The sequence below is a fragment of the Equus quagga genome, chromosome 1 (genome assembly GCF_021613505.1).
Source record: "Equus quagga isolate Etosha38 chromosome 1, UCLA_HA_Equagga_1.0, whole genome shotgun sequence".
NCBI lineage: Eukaryota > Metazoa > Chordata > Mammalia > Perissodactyla > Equidae > Equus > Equus quagga.
The window spans coordinates 79,055,829-79,073,286 of NC_060267.1; the positions used below are offsets into that span (position 1 = coordinate 79,055,829).

General features: G+C 43.2%; 1 protein-coding gene across 4 annotated transcripts in view; it reads right to left on the reverse strand.

Annotated features, from left to right (window-relative positions):
• ASTN2 (astrotactin 2) overlaps nt 1–17,458 on the reverse strand; it is an 826,144-nt gene that overhangs the window by 502,251 nt on the left and 306,435 nt on the right. For all 4 annotated transcript variants that reach the window (XM_046684656.1, XM_046684665.1, XM_046684648.1 and 1 more), the window contains exon 6: nt 434–580. In XM_046684656.1, the coding sequence (XP_046540612.1) occupies nt 434–580 (147 nt within the window). The remainder of the gene's footprint in view (nt 1–433; nt 581–17,458) is intronic.

The window sequence follows — 17,458 nt, forward strand, 5'->3', positions numbered from 1 at the left end:
ATTTACAGAGAATGAGAGATGAGTATTCTCCAGGACATTCAGGGAATTCCAACAAAGCTCAGACGATCTCCTCTGTCATATTTTTTTAATTAGCAAATACTATTTTTTGGGGGGGATATATTTAGGTAGGAATAGAATGCACAAGCATGATAAGAAACAGTAGTTTCTCTGAAGTAGCTCAATCTTTCTGCACTCATATTTGAATTCTTCCTTCGCTTAACAAATCTTATCCTTGTCCATGGAATAAAAGCAATCTTAGCTCCATTAAAACAATCTAGAATTCTAAATGATAGGGGTCTTTTACAAGGCCTTTGGCTGCTCCTTTTTTTTGGTAATATAATTTTGGGGTGGGGCCGTGCATGGAGGACCTTCGAGCAGAGAGCGGAGCAAGGTGCTGAGTAGGTGTGGGGTCTTTCCGATGCTTAGCTCTTACCGTCTGCAATGAAGTGCTCAGGCACATGCAGAGTCACCTTCACCGTGAGTGGACAGGACATCTGACTGCCACACACCATGGCCAGGATGCAGGAGCTCACAGCAATCAGCGTCAGGGCCGTCTTGTTCACTGGGCTTTTCAGCAAACCTAATAACACAAACACACATAAGTCCATGAGGTGAGGAAACAGGGAGAGGGTGGAATTTGGGAATCCTGTTATTTTCCAAATGGGAAGCTGCCAAAGGAAACCCTAGTTCTCAACCTCTGTGTTTGCAATGACATCTCAGGGGCCACTTGCTGGGTCTTGGTTTAACTCTCTACAAAATGGGCTTAATAGCCCTTTTGGTATAGATGAAAGAAACCAGCTTCCTGAGAATTGTGGCAAATCTCACTCCTCTCCTCCCAATTAGGCTGATCATTCTTGATGATAATTACATGATATTAAACTCTCTACTCATTTTAGAAGCAAGTGAGAGTACACTGTGTTGTTGAATTCATAGGGCCTCATGGAATGAGCATGGACTTTATAGTTTGACAATCCTGGGTTCAAATTTGGGCTTTAGCCCTCATTGGCTGTGTGACCTGTTTCAATCTCTGAACCTCAGTTTTCTTATGTGTATGATGAGGATAATCATAGACAGCTCATAGGTTTATTATTGCGATGATAACGTGGCATAGAATCTATACAATGTCTGTTGCCTAGAAGGGTGTCAAGGACTGGTAGAATCTGATCAAATTAATTTCACAAGCATTTACTGATCATCTACTATGTGAGATAAACAAAGAACAGAACAAGATCAGTTCCTGCTCTTCAGGAGCTTACACTAGGCTTAGTGGGAAAAGGCAGGGTGATCCACAGCTAATTCGAATCAAAGGCAAGTTGTGTTAAGAGTGAGTAGAGATGGCATAGCATAGGGACAGAAGTTTTGCCTGAGAAAATTAAAGACAATTTCACAGCTGTAGTAGAATGAGTGGATTGCATCTGCATGGCAAGCAGAGCACTAGGCCAGCAGAGAAATTCTGTGGATGATGTCCTGGGTCCCCACTGTGTTTCATTCTTTAGGCTCTGCTATTCACATCTACTTTCAAGCTTTTGATTACCATTTTTAGAGCAATGCCTCCCAAATTTCTATTACCCACCAGGCTCTTCTTTTGAGCAAAGCTTTATGCTCAAACCTCTTGGACATCTCTCTGTGCATGTTCCATGAGCATGACAAAAACAACACGTTCAAAACTGGATACATTATCCTCTCCTTAAAGCTCTCTCCTCCTCCTTCTCCTGGGCTCCTCCACTTATTGAGAGCACCGCTATTTAAACTGTCCAGAAACCTAGATGTCATCTTTCAAACTTCTGTCTTCCTCCTTCACAGCAGCTAAAGAGCCATGCTGTCCTATTTATTCTGTGTCATTAGCATTTCCACCTCTTTCTCTGACCTCTTCTATTGTCTGTCTCCTTGCGGGATGAGGAAAGAGTGGGCACATCTTCCCATCTCACTCCCTGCTGGAACCCCTTGAACTGTTTTAGAGAATCTGGCCACAGAATGTAATCCATGCTCATTAGCCTGGCATCCAAGGCCTTTCCTGGTGGGTCTCTACATTCATACCTCCTGTTGCTCTCTCCTACCTGGCCCAGGTGCCAGCAGGGCTGCATTACTGCAGTGCCACCACAGTCAATGCTCTTCATCATGTTAATCTTAGCATAGGTGTTATTTCTTCTGGGTAGAAATCCACTTGTTTCCTTACCCCGCCATCACTCTTTGAGATTAATCATCAACGTTCTCTAGGCACACAAGTGCCTATATTTGTTGTGCTTCCCAAAACATCTTATTCAAACACCAGAGTCTAGTCACCAGATGGTAAACCCCTTAAGGGCAGGGGTTTTGCTCACCATGTATCCCAATGCCTAACACAGCGTCTGGCAAGTGGTAGAATCTCAGTAAATACATCATAACTTTCAGGGGTGATAATAACAATATTCACAACCAGATCCAGGTGTTGACCAATCAAAAAGCATGCCAACCAACATTGCCAGATGGGTGAATCTTAATGGAACAAAGGCCCTTATGACAGCCCACTTCGGGGTTTTTTGTATGGTTATTCAGTTTTCTTAATAAAGTCTCAGCTGCTTAAGGGAAGGGAACCCATCCTCACTATCTTTATGTCTCTCACGCCAAGCTCACCATCTGGAACCTACAAATTGCTTAATTAAAGAATAGGGTCCTTGTCTTTATTGCCAGTCCTAGGATAAGGCATAGGTTATGGTGGGAACAATTCATATATTTGTGGTTAAAGTTGTTGAATATTTGTTAAATGGAAGAGCAGATAAAATAAAAAGACGGTTCTGGTGTCAGGAGATGGGAAATTCCTAAACCTAAAATGACCACAGAAAAAAAGGTATAGATTTCATCTCTCATCTGGGAGCCACAAGAAGCTGTTTCAAACTACAATATAAATAGTTTAGTAGCCAAATAGCATCAGCAAGCTAACATTGATGTTTTGTACTAGAGAGGGTATGGACTAGGGGTTGATACCTAGCATAGGTCTTTCCCTAAAAAGTCAACAAATTGGGGCCAGCCCAGTCGTGTAGTGATTAAGTTTGTGTGCTCTGCTTTGGCAGCCCAGGGTTCATGGTTTCGGATCCTGGGCACAGATGCACACACTGCTCATCAAGCTATGCTGTGGCAGCACCTCACATACAAAAAACAAAGGAAGATTGGCACAGATGTTAGCTCAGAGCCAATCTTGCTCACCAAAAAAAAAAAAAAAAAGTCCACAAATTAACCTAAGCCTAGATATTTAACAAAACCTCCAAATAACAGTTAGCAGCAGTGCTGAATTTCCATTCTAAGTTCTGTGGAGTCTGTTCTGAGGGGAAGAACATGTAAGGATGAGCACAGCATGAACAAATTCTTGGGAAGGTAAACTAGGGCCAGACAGTGAGCTGTGAAAGGCAGTTACAGTCTCCTGGCATTGGGGAGGCGGATGTCCTGTATGGACAACAGCATCCTGTGGGTCTCAAGAAGGCATCTCTCAGACCTGGCCCATAGAGCAGCACAAATGGATGTGACCAAGACATTCCTTTCACTAATTAGCCACCTACCAGAAATACCACCCAGGCTCCACAGGACTGATTCTGGTCCAGGGGAAGAAGGCTGAGGGGCAGGAGAGGAATTTCTCATTCTAACTCCCCGAACTCATGCCGGGCTACTTGCATCCCCTATGTCATTTAAACCTTCACAGTAACCCAGGGTCTTTAAGAGTCGGTGGGGTGAGGAGTAAAGTCACATTAGCTTATTGGCCCTCAGTTTTCTCATCTGGAAAATAGGAATAAAATGACTTATCCTTCAAGAGTGTTGTGACAACTAAGTGAGACAGCAAATGTTGAATACCAAGCATAGTTTTTGGCATGTGGTAGGCCCTTGGTAAATGATCATTTCCAAGCCAGATGTCTGCATTTATCTCATCACTGATGACAGAAACCAGACTTATTTACCTCTTTGTCCAAAATATTATCAGAACATATAGAATTATTCTTTATAGAAACTGAAGACAAAAAGAGTGGATAGTAAGGGAGAGTCATAAGAAGAGGGAGGGAGAATATGAATGCCCAGCTTCCTGGGGCAGCCATTTACTCAGAGAATGCCTGAATCACCACAGTTGTCTCTGAAGTCCAGGAAGAAGGAAGTGGCAGGTTAAGTCTGCTCTCAGGCCAGATGCCTGTGGAGCAGCCACGGCGGCTTGGGGAGTTTCTATGGCAACGGGACCTGGCAGAAACTTCACAGTGGGACTCAAACCGAGGTGACTTCTTAGGAGTTCCTGGCCTAGAGAACTGATCATCCCTCTGAGTAGGGGTTGTAGACAGTGGCAAGATGGAAACTACCAATAATACCCACCCCCTCCTCACCTAGGCTCTGTATTGCATTGCAGGAAGCAGAGACAGGAAAGAGAACTTCCATTTGTTGACTATTTACTGTGATCTAGGCACTATGTCTAGCACTTACATCCATCCAACCAGTTTTTATCGAACCTCAACTCTTTCCCTGCACTGTTCTAGGCACAGGGAAAATGATAGTGAACCAAACAGCCAACGTCCTTGAAGCTTACATTTCAGGGGAGGAGAATTATCTCATTTAATCCTTACAGCAAACTGTTGTTACTATCCCCATTTTACACACGAACAGAGGGACAGAACAATGAAATGACTTGTTTAAGGTCACCCAACATGTATGTGGCAGAGGTGGGATTAGATCCACTTCTTTCCATCCTCTCCCCATATCATACTACCTCCCACTTCATCACAGAGTAAAGGTCCCATGATAGCATCATGTAGCTGAAGAAAGAGCATGGCCTTTGGAGCCAGACATGTCTATGTTCCAAGGCTGGCTTAACCACAAAATCTTCCTGTGACACCAACTGATCTAACCCTACTAAGACAAAATATTTCCATCCGAAAAATGGGAACAGTAGTCTTCTTTCAGAGCTGATGTGAGGACGAAATAAGATAACCCATGTAATTGGCAGAAAAAAAGAGCTCAATAAATAATAGTTCCAGATCATGACATGAGCATCCTCAAATGGCTAGGGTCACGGTTATCCCTGGTTCACATCCCAGTTGTCAGTTCCCTCTCTATCACTTGCAGGGGAGTGAGCTGTGCTGTAGCAACAGAATTTCATCAGGGCCGTATTGATTGCTGGAACTGGAGAAAGTTAATAATCTAATTTCCCTTTCATTTCCCCTCCCTCTTACCCCTCAACTCCTCTCATGGCAGCAGAGAATGGCATAAAATGCATTGCTTGAGAAATTCGGTCGGAAATAACTCAGCATTGTTGATCCACACGCTGCCTATAATTTGGGGTTTGATTGATTCTCAGTTTGGAAATGCCAGGTTGAGAGAAGCAAATCAAATTTAAGCTAAATTTGGAATTGAATCAATCACATTTTACAATGGAGAAAATAGATCTAATCCCAGCAGACCACTGTGTGTGGAAAACTTAAAGCTGCTGTACTCCCATTGATTTCATCCTCCCGATATCCGTGGGGAACGAGAGACTAGGTCCTAAGACGAGAAGTCATTTCTTTCTTGAAATAGCATATGGGGTTGAGGTGATGGAGGAACCCAGGACATTAGACAGATGGAGCCCAGGAGGTAGGAAGGCCGCTTAGATTAGGAGGAAGAGCCTGGGTTTTGGTTCTAGACATAGAAATTTAAAACCACTCTTCTGCTGAATAGCTTTGTAACTTTTGGCAAGTTACCTACACTCTCAGAGCCTCAGTGTTCTGATCTATAAAATGGCAATGATAATCCCCAACTGGTAGCAAAGCTGTGTGGATTAAATGGGAGATCATAATTACAACATCAAGCACACATACTTAGGGATCTAGACACTCTTGGTATCTTTCCTTTCACCTCAGTTCCTCAAAACTCCACTGCCCAACACTTGGCAACTACATGGATATCTACAGGACGTGGGGTATTTGGCTCAAGATAGAATTCTGGCTTTTATACTCGGCTGCTGGCCCCCATGGACAAGTCACCTTACTCCACTTAGACTCAATGACCTTATCTGGGAATTAATTTGTTCAATAAGTTGTTATTTAATGTGCACCTGCTTCTGCCAGACCTCATATTTTGTGCCCTACTGTTATTTCCAGTGGTTATAAGTATGTCTGAATATACTAGTGCTCAATAAACATTCATTGAATGAATGAGTGACTGAATGAAAGCTTCAGCGTTACTCCCTATTCTACCAAGAGGTATCAGTAATGGAATACTGCTATTAGTTCTTTTCTAGTCAAATGTATTCACTGACTTTCTCCAACAAGGATTGGTCCCCACCCAGCGAGAAATCACGCAAAAACCCCTAGAGAGGCCGCCAATCCTCCTGCATATGAGAGTGACCACTGCAGACTGCTGGCGTGCCCCACTAACCTCACTAAGTGCCTCCTGAGATTCCTGCTGCACCTGCGCTCCAGCTCCTCTGTGCTTCTCTGCATATTTCTGGAAACTAAAATTAGGACACATCGTCTGACAAGTGCAAGTGTCATGCTGGAGGCAGGAGGAGAGACTATTTGAAATCAGGGCTTTGTTAGAACTCTGGGGAAAGTGGCCCTCTATCCTCAGCCTGCCTTATGTCTGGATTCTGCACACACTACTTGAGCGTGATGTGTCAGTATGGGCATCTTTTCCCCCGTCTTGCCCATCTGGAGCCAAGTGTGTCTTCCTCTCCCCCTCTCTATCTCTGCCATGAACTAGTTTCTTGTGCTCTCTGGCTTTCTGACCTGGGCACTCTCAAATCCATAGTATGCTTTGAATCATTTGTAATTTCCCCAATCTCCCATCTTCTGTGGGATTATCCTTTATAAGATCTGTGCAAGTGTTCATCCAATCTTTGCATACATCCAGAGACAGCAGACTCAACCCTTAAGAAGCAGCAATTCTACTCTCACATGGTTGTAACAAACCATTCCAGAACCTCACTCTATGAGTCAACTTCTGCAGTCCCAGTCAAATAGCATGCATCAAATACCTCCTCTTCAGGGCAGCTATTTAGTTAAAAGTGGCAATGAGATTACCTTGGAGACTCTTTCCTCCAAACCAATTACTGTTAGCTTTGCTTTATTTCTCCAAAGCTATATTTTGAGTCTCTTTATTACACTTTGTAAAGATTTGGTTTTTCACAATGGCTTTCCTAGTAAAGCATATATCATCACCACCATCATCATCATCACCACCACCACCACCATCACTACTAGCCTTTAAAAAACACTTATGTGTCAGACAATATAACTAAATTTTTTCATGTAGTATCTCATTTAATCTTCACAGAAACTCCATGAGATGCTATCTATTATTACCCACATTTTACACATGAGGAAACTGAGGCCACCACTTGATAAATGCCATGCAGCTCAAAGGTAATAGAGTTGAAATGGAAAACCATTTGACTTCAGAGTCCAAAGTTTTAACCATCACCCTCCTTACCCTCTCTGCCAACCTGCTAGATGTAGCCTGAGCAGAGAAGAATCAGCCCTAACTACTAAACTGCCTACAGACCTCAGCTTGTTTCATGGACCTGAGGTGACTATGGCTAGACTTGTGGTGGTCTCATCACCCCACCTGATGTGGACCACAGGTCTTCAAGGGAATCTCTCCTTATCACCAGAGGGGACTTTACAAGGAGGGCGGATGGTGAGAGGAACAAGCTAGATGGCTGTTTCTCTTCCTCTCTGAGCCCCAAAAAATACTACATGGCCTTAACTCATTCAGGGTGCTACTTGGGGCCAAACCATTAACCATTAGCTGTGACAGTGTGGAACGCTATTGGCTAGCTCTGCTCCACGGATAAGGAGAGTTTCTGTAGTTTAGGCTTGGATTGTGGCACTCCGCTGAAGATAAAGCCACTGCCAGCAGACACTGGCTCTTTCGATTTCTCTATGGAAGTTACAGACAGTTTTGCCCGGAAGTGTGAAGTAACTTCAAGGTGATGACAAAGGAGATGGTGACAATGGTGTTGGTGATGAAGATGACACAGATAGTGCCATATTTTGTCAGTTTTTATTAGTTTACAAATTATTCCCAAACATCTCATTCACTTTCCACCAAAACCCAATGCAGTAGGTATTGTTATTATCTCCAGGACACAAATGAGAAACCAGAGACTTAAAGGTGGACTCATGTTTAGACAGCAGAGGACTAACTGGGTCTGGAGCCACATCTACTGATCTACAGCCTACTACTCCTTCCATGACACTATACCGAGGTCTCACTGACAAGGTGTGAAGGCAGGATTAGACTCTGTGCCCACTACCTCCAGACCCATTGACCACACAAATGTATCCAAATGCCCCAGAGCCAGTGCAGTATTTCCCACAAAACAAAATGTATCTTGAAAAGAAAAAAAAGTCCCATTTTCAAAAAATTCTGGGTCACGCTACATTCTATATTCCCCTCTTAAAGAATATACTAGAGTATATATCTGGCATCAAAATCTCTGAAAAGGCCTGCATTAAATTCTCTTGAGCAGAATTTAACCTGATGTTTCCCAAAAGTATTAATATATTGCAGAACAATTATTCTAAGGGACAAGGTAGGAAAAACGATGAGCTGGTTTAATAATTTATATAAAGGTTGCTCTTAGTAATATCAGCAGCTCCCAATAGCTAACTGTTGCTCCTATACCAGGCACTGTGTTAAAGAGTCTACATATATTTACTTATTTAAACTTATCAACAGCCTTGCAAGGCAGAAAGTACTGCTTCTATCTAAAAATGGGAAGACAAGACTCACCCATTGGGAAATGATAGAGGAAGGTTTCATGGTCAGTATTGTCTGACTCCAGTATCTGGATTCTTCTGGTTCTCAGGTGTTAAAATAAAATGGAATTTTACACTAGTCCAAAAAGATATCAATACCCCCCCATGTTCATAACAGCATTATTTACAATAGCCAAGACATAGAAACAACCTAAGTGTCCATCGATGGATGAACAGATCAAGAAGCTGTGGTATATACACACACACACACACACACACACACACACACACACTGGAATACTACTCAGCCATAATAAAGGAAAGTCTTGCCATCTGCAGCAACATGGATGGACCTTGAGGGCATAACGCCAAGAGAAATAAGTCAGACAGAGAAAGACAAATACTGTATGATTTCACTGGCATGTGAAATCTAAAAGAAACAAAAACAAATTCATAGAAAAAAAGATCAGATTTATGGTTAACAGAGGTGGGGCAGTGGGGGGAGGGAGAATTGAAGGAAGGTGGTTAAAAGGTACGAACTTCCATGGGGCTGGCCTGGCAGCATAGTGGTTAAGTTCACATGCTCCACTCTCGCGGCCCAGGGTTCATAGGTTTGGATCCCAGGCACGGACCTAGCACCACTCGTTAAGCCACACTGTGGTGGCATCCTACATAAAATAGAGGAAGATCGGCATAGATGTTGGCTCAGCAAGGATCTTCCTCAAGCAAAAAGAGGAAGATTGTCAACAGACGTTAGCTTGGGGCCAATCTTCCTCACACACACACACACAAAATAAAGGTGTGAACTTCCAGGTACAAACTTAATTATGAGATAAATAAGTACTAGGGATGTAATGTACAACATGATGACTATAGTTAACACTGCTGTATGATATAGAGGAAAGTTGTTAAGAGAGTAAATTCTATGAGTTCTCATCACATGGAGAATTTTTTTTTTCTCTCCTTGCCTTTTCTTTTTGTTATATCTATATGAGACGATGGATGCTTACTAAACTTATTGCGGTAATCATTTCACAAAATACCTAAGTCAAACCTTTATGCTGTACACCTAAAACTTATTGATGTATGTCAATTATATCTCAATAAAACTGGAATCAATTTTAAAAAAAAAGAAAATGGAATTTTAGAGTCACAGGAAAATATGTGCAATGAAGGAAAAGAGGCAGGAGCAAGAGGCCAGTTCAGAAGGTTAAAGACTATTCGACTGATATTTAGCAGGCTGATGGAATGTATTAGGGGAAGGAACAAGATGCTGTACTCAATGGAGGAATCTGCAGTGTGCAGATGAGAAACTGTGGAGATAATTCAAAAGAGCTAAAGTTCTAGGAAGGCTCAGAAATAAATAGGAAAGAAGGAGGAAGAAAAAGTAGCACTGGGTTTCAGTTTCACAGGTGATCATCAGCTGGTACTGACTTACGAAATAAAATTTATTTTAAAGACACAGGTGTTTGATTTCTCTGTTTGCCCTCTTAGATTGTAGGCTGTTTAGATGCATCACCACATTCAGCACACACCACTGATGGGAAGAGAAGTGGCAAAGAGGAGCTGGGGACCAAGTAGTGGGTGCAAAGGGACAAAGCAAAGAGCAGCCACAGGTTTCCATGGCTACCAAGGAAGATCAGGGCCAATCATCTCCCATCTTCCTAAAAGGCACATTTCTAGCTGCTTTTTCTCAGAGCTTGCCAAAAAATGTCACTGTTGCATTCTCCTAGAAGATGTCACTGGACTTTGGTCCAAGGTTTGCAAAAGAAGGAGGAGAGAAATAATGTTTATTGTGCACTTAATATTTACTAGGTCTGCTGTGGTGTCCTTTACCTACAGAATCTTTTATTTCATATGTCCACTGTAACTCTAGGCAATGCTGCCATTATTTGACATTGTAAAAAATAGAAACCAGAGAGCTTAACTGACTTGCCTAAAGGCTCAGAACTAGCAAGGGGCAGAGATGGAATAGGAGCCAAGATCTACTGACCTCTAAACTCAATGTTTCTTCCATTACATCACACTCCTGCTAAAAGAGGGGGCTTCAAATCTCTGTACTCCTTTCTCCTCATCTCTTTCTCCTGATTTTCAGACTGTACCTGAGAAATAATGGGAAATGAGGCTTTGCCTGATGGTCCATAAACCCTCTCCTGCAGTTAGATTTGCCTGTCCCTTTCCTTGTGACAGGCTGCATACATTCCCCACACCCACACCCATGGGTTGTCCTTTCTACTTTTCTCAACATGCCTAAAACAGACCAACTTTTCAAGACCAGAGAATTCCCATCTCCTAGAAGTCAGATCTAGAATCTTCTCCTCGAGCTAGAACCAGCTGAACATGTCCCTGCCCTCAAGAGTGCCTCAAACTAGTCTCCGTCCCTCCTCTCCAAGGCGGCCCTTTGGTTCTGAAGTTGGAAAATAGGTTCCCCATCCTTCTCTTATTGCAAACACAAATTCTGTCATTTGACTCCCACGTGCAGGAAATAATCATGGAACCAGGAAAGCAGAGCTGGAGGAGTACCTTTAGTTAGTTAATCCATCAAGGATAGGATGAGGAGAGGACAATAGTCTTGCCCAAAGTCACATTGCCCAGAGCCAGATCTAGACATCATCTGTCCCAGCTCCTACAACAATGTTTCTCATTTCACCCATGGGATAGTTTTTGTTTTTGTCTACCTTAACTGATATCTCTTGGCACAAAGACAGTACATCTTGCACTTCTCTGTTTCTCTGTGGCACTGGTCGTAGTATCCCACAGATGACTGTACGTTAGATGGGCTCAACTAGGGTCATTTGGTCAACATCAACGCACAACCAAAATGAATTATACCCAAATATTCCCACAAAACAACTCCAAGAAACTGGTACAAAGGTTAAAGCACAGTAGATTCAAGATAACGGGAAGAACATGGACTTTGGGGGTAGAGAAACTTGGGTTGAAATCCTAGCTCTCTTACTTTATGGTTGACCTTCATCAAGTCTCATCATCCTAATCTGTACAATGTGAATGACATCTACTCCATAGGGTCGTTAGGATTAAATAGGAAAATATACATTGCATAGTAGGGACTCAATGAAAAGTAGCTCTTATCATCATCATCATCATCATCATCACTAAATCTAAGACCAATAAATGTAGAGATTGACCTTTGTATCCAAGAAACTATCTGCATAAATTCAAGATGGTCAGAAGTGGGAGAAAGACCATGTGGCTGGAAGGATGGTGAGTTTCCACTAAGAGAAGGTTCAAGTACATGCAGAGGACCTACTGAGAGAGAGCATCTGCTAAACCTCTGCTGGGCCCTTTGCATCCATTATTCAGTTTGTTCCTCAGAACAACCCCTGGATCTCCATGTTATGGATCAGAGAAGTAGAGCTCAGAGAGAAGTGGTTTGCTCAAGGTCACATACCTAGTAAGCTACAGGGCTGGTAATGCAACTCAGGTCTATGTGATGTTCCAAACAAGACAAGGACAAGTGGCCCATGTTCTGAAGACAGTAACTGGGTTGGACCGGAGGTTATGTCAGGAGAGGACATCAGATGAAAGATACGAGACATTTACCCTTGAAGCAAGGAAGGCTCAGACAGAGGGGCTTCTTGATGAGAATGTCATAGAAGTCATCCAAACGTAGAAAAAAGGAGAGGAAACAGATATTCCACGTGAGCAACCATTGTGAACCAAGGCACTAGTCTAGGCGCTTGACTTGCATTGTTTCACTTAATCCTTAAAACAATTCTCTGGGTTAAGTACCATGATCTCCATTTTACAAATGAGGAAAATCAAGCTCAGAGAGATCAGACACGTGCCCTAAGTTGCACAGTCAGAGGCAGAGCTGGGATTCGACCTAGGTCTGCTTGACCCAGCAACATCCGTACTCTTCTCCCTTCATACCAGGGCTTGTTTACCATTCCCTGCAGGTCTAAGAATCTAGCAGGAGCTTTGGGCTGAGGAAGTGATTCCAAAACTAACTTGCTCAGCACCCAAACTTGCTCAGCACCCAAACTCTCATCCTTGCAAAGAAAGGCATTGGGGCCCCATGGAGGACAGAGGACTCTGTCCTTTCCCAGGTGTAGGAGTTTAGCTGCTATGCACCTGGGGATGTTATTAGAATAAACACTCCTGTATCCAGCTCTTTAAATAGAAAAGCAATTTTTTCCCCTGGTTTTCTAATCCATCGCCTCCTCTTCAGACCACTAACACTTCAGCAAAAGCACGTTTCCATTGTGTTTAAGCAGCCATCTGGAGACAAACAGCTTTGCCTTTAGACCTCTGAGAAGGGAATACAAAGGAGGATAAAAGAAGAAAAAAAAACAAGAGAGGAAAAAAAGCTTCCTGTGAAGCGTTGCTGCCCAAACATATTTCCATACAGAGGCTTCTACCCATTTCAGGCTGACCTTCTTGGCCTAAACCTTTCAAGCCTGCTGGTTTAAATATGCCACCTCCAAAAGAACAATAGTGGTCTTAGCCCAAGGGACATACTAGAGCCACATTCTGGCTTGTCCTTTAGTGCCAAGGAAGTTCCTGGGGCCTGTGCAAAGAGCTCTGTCTGGGAGTCTAGAGACCAAACTTGAATACCAGCTCTGCCATTATTCATTATGCAACCTTAAGCAAATCCCTCCCCTCTCTTGACTTCTGCCTCTCTGTCTATAACATGAAGAAATCCTTCATTCAACAAATATTTATTGAAAGCCCACTCTGCATTGAGCTCTGTGCTCTAAGCTGAGGATTCAGAGATCAGAGCCATTAAGGGTCTCATTGTCCAGCAGAGCCCCAGACTCCTGAACAGAGAATGTAATGCAAGGGGACTATCACAGTGGCAGAGGTCAGTGCAGAGGAGGGGAGCCCTAATCCAGGATTAGAGGTCAGAGAACCATTCCTGAGAGTTGATGCTTGTAAGATGATAGTTACCTAAGTGGAAAAACTGGACATGTGGTCCAAGAGAATGGGAAAAGCCAGGGTGAAGAGGGCGTTGTACATAAACTGTAGTACAGTGTTGACAGAAGAGGCCAGAGAGGCAATTAGGGAACAGCTCACAAACAAGTCGTGGTCCACTGCAGAGAGAGTGGGCTTTATCTTAGATGATGTCTCAGTCCTTTCAGGTCAGCCCTCCTGGCACTGGGCAAACCTGAAACACATCCTCATTCACTCACTTTATCAATAAAGATGTGGTAAGCATCTACTAAATGTCAGACATTGTGTTGGGTTCTGAGGATGCTGCAGGGACTTCATAATTCCAGGAAGTGGGATCCAAAGACCTCGTGACAAAAGATGAGCTCTAGAACTGTACTTCTGGAGTGGAGCACAAGGAGAGGCACTAGGGTTATAGGCAGAAATCTCATTCTGCAAAGACAGCCTATAAGTTTATCCCAGAGGAGGCTGAAGAGCATCTTGGACAGAATTGAGAACCTGAAGCTTGATGAGAAATCATTTTTCAAGTCTATGGACATGAACAAGCATGAGTCACCTGAAGTGAAAGAAAGATCTGGTTTGGAGAAAAGGAAAGAGGGCAGGGGGACTGCGGTGGGCAGTTTCTAAAATGGCTCCCGATGGTCCTTGCCTTCCAGTATTCACACCCTTGTGAATCCCCTCCCTCAACAACTTGCTTCTGTCAAATGGAATACAACAAAAGGGTGGAGCGTCACTTCCAAGACTAAGTACAAAAGACTGTGACTCCCATTTTGCTCACCTTCTCTCTGCTTCTTCTCATTTTCTTGCTCTAGCAAAGCCAGATGCCAAGTTGTGACCTGCCGTATAGAGAGGCCCATATAACAAGGAACGGAGAGTGTCATCTGGCTACCAGCCCTTGTGGAACTGAATCCTGACAGCAACCACATGAGGGATTTGGGAAGCAGACCCTTCCCCAGTTGAGCCCTCAGATGTGGCCACAGCCCTGGTTGACAAGTTCACTGCAGCCCTGAGAGAAACCCTGAGTTGAAGGCCCAGTTACGTGGTGCCTGGATCACTGACCCACAGAATAAATGTTTGTCAAGATAACAAATGTTGATAAATAAATGTTTGTTGAAATAATATGTGTTTGTTGTTTTAAGCTGCTACTTTGAAGGTAATTTGTACACAGCTGTAGGTAACTAATACCAGGACCTATGTAAATCAGTAACTGAGAGAGGCTGAAAAGTCCTCACCTCTAGTAGGACATGCAGGGACTTCTAAGTTTAGAAATGACCTCCACTCATTTCAAAAAGGTTCCCCAAGTCCTTTCTGTGTGCTATGCCCTGGGCAAGTCGCAGGACTCGCCAAGGAGCCAGGCACAGCCCAAACCTGGAGGGACCACAGTCAGGTAGGCAAGGTCAGGAGGAGACATAATTACACTGTACCAGGATAAATGCCAGGTGGTTTTACTGAAGCCTTCACAACCTGCTAAGAGCTGAGAGGAAGGAGCCACCGAAGTGTGCTTGACAAAATCAGGGCCAACTTCATGGAGGAGGAAGTTCCCTTTATCTCTATAAAGGCATCTCTCTCTGGAAGATCTTATGTTTACACATCAATTCTGGAAGGTAAGTTGGTGAAATGGAAGGCTTGTGAGCTCTGCAATCAGACAAATTAAGCTTGAAACTCAGCTCGACTGTTTCTTAACACCGTGAACTTAGGAAATCAATAAAAAGGAAGAGCTAAGAACACAGACGGCCGTTAGATTCCTGCAAAGCTGTACAGAAGCACCAGCACTGCCCAGTCCTAGTTGAGGATGCTTGCACAAGTCATCTGATTTTCTAAGTCTTGCTGTCCCCATTTGTAGAACAAGAATAATTAAAATACCTACTTCACAAGATTCCTTGAGCTAAAGCAAGAAGTTTTTAGCACAGTGGCTGATAATACACAAAGGCTCAATAATTGTGAGCTAATATTGCTGAGAAAGCTGCTTAATTTCTTTATGCCTCTTTATGCATGTAAAACCCCCACACAGTGTTTGGTACATACTGAACCCTCAGTGACTGTAGCTGCTATATCTATTATTATTATTATTATTATTATTATTATTATCAGGGGAGGCCCTAGACCCAGGGAATTGTTATGGTTCCGCCTAGACTAAAGGCCGGCCAGCAAAGACACATCCAGGTCACACGTCTTTGTGCATTTACAAAAGTTCTCCCTACCCCACCATCAGAGGCACTTGGCTTTTGTGCTGGGATGGAAGGGCACAGATTATTTCTGCAGTAAGAGCTGCATGGAGGCCTCACTCAGGTAGAGATGGCAGGGACACGACAGCCGTGCTTCCCTAAGTAACTGTAATTCACAGAGCTTCCTGCATGTGCCATGAAATTTACGAGACAGCAATAATAGTAACAACATTAGTGCATATTTATTTATAAAATGGCCACAACTGAACAACCTGAAGAGCTAAAGCAGAAGCCCTACTAAATTTTATAGAAACCTATGTATATATGTGAGGATATGAATCTATGTGTAAGTGCATAAGAATTGAGATTAGGATGTAAGCATGCTTAGAGTAGAAGTAACAGCAGCCCCGGGAATCATAACTGTGAATTTCTTCTTCCATTTCAATCGCCAACCAGGACCAGCATCAGCGATGCTGCCTCCTTCTTGGTTTTCCAGTAGTCAGCAGCTCAAAGAGTGGAAAATACCACTGCACGAGTCAGCAGAGTTCAAATTCCCAGGTTTACCAGTCTCTGGCTATGTGACCTTGGGATGGTCATTTCTGTTTTTGTAAGATCGGTTTCCTCAAATGATAAAATTGGCATAATAATACCTTGGTTCTACTCAAAGTCTAGTGTGGAAGACAGGTACTCCCTCCTTCCTTCTCTCCTTTCATATTTTAAACTACAAAGGACAGGATACAGCAAAATTCATTGTTTTTATAGACTAATCTCCCAACTGACCATTTGCAAGGCTTATTTAGTAAAATCCTATAACTTGGGCAAGAGGAACGTAGAACCTGCCACTCTCGCCATGTAATTCCACCTTCCTCAAGGGCATGGACTCTGCCTTGTTTCCTCTAGCACTGGACCTGGTACGAGTAGCAGCTAAATTAATATTTGGTTAATGAACGAATGACAGAGTACCCAACAAATCATTACTTTGGAGAGAAGGAGCAGGCTTCATGGGACCTTTCTGGGGAGGAAATAAACTCCAGTATTTACCTCCTTGGTGAAGAGAATGAGGTGAACATGAGTTTCAGCTGAGGCATTACTTTGTCTCAAAATAAAAATAATAGCTACCATGGCTAAGTACTTAACTCTGTGCTGAATCCTGGACTAAGTACCTCACATGGAATTATCTCATCTAATCCTTTGACACTCTATGATGGAGTTATTGTCACTACACCCAACTTTACATGAGAGAAAATTAAATCCATATGAAGGCAATTGCCTACCTAAGATCACAGAGCTAATAAAATTTGAACCGAAGATGGCTGTCCCCTCCAAAACTCTCTGCCACACTGCCTCCCAGGTGACAGCCTTCTGACCCATGAGACAAGACCTCTCAACCCAACGCAGCTAACTCTCCAACACTGCTAGGCACAGGGAACCAAAACAGAAACAGACGTGGCCCCTATCCTCAAGAATTTTTCCATCAGGTGGGAGTTGGAATTCACAGATGTGACTATATCATTTGTACTCTGATCCATGCTCGGATGGAGAACAGTGTAGGATGAGAGGGTATACCAGAAGGACCTCTTTTAGAAAGGGACAGTTAAGCCCAGTCCTGACGGTGGGGAAGACGAGTGTTCCAAGCAGCAGGATGGATGTTCCAGGGTGGAATGCAGTGGGAAAGGCGATGAGTGACGTGAGATG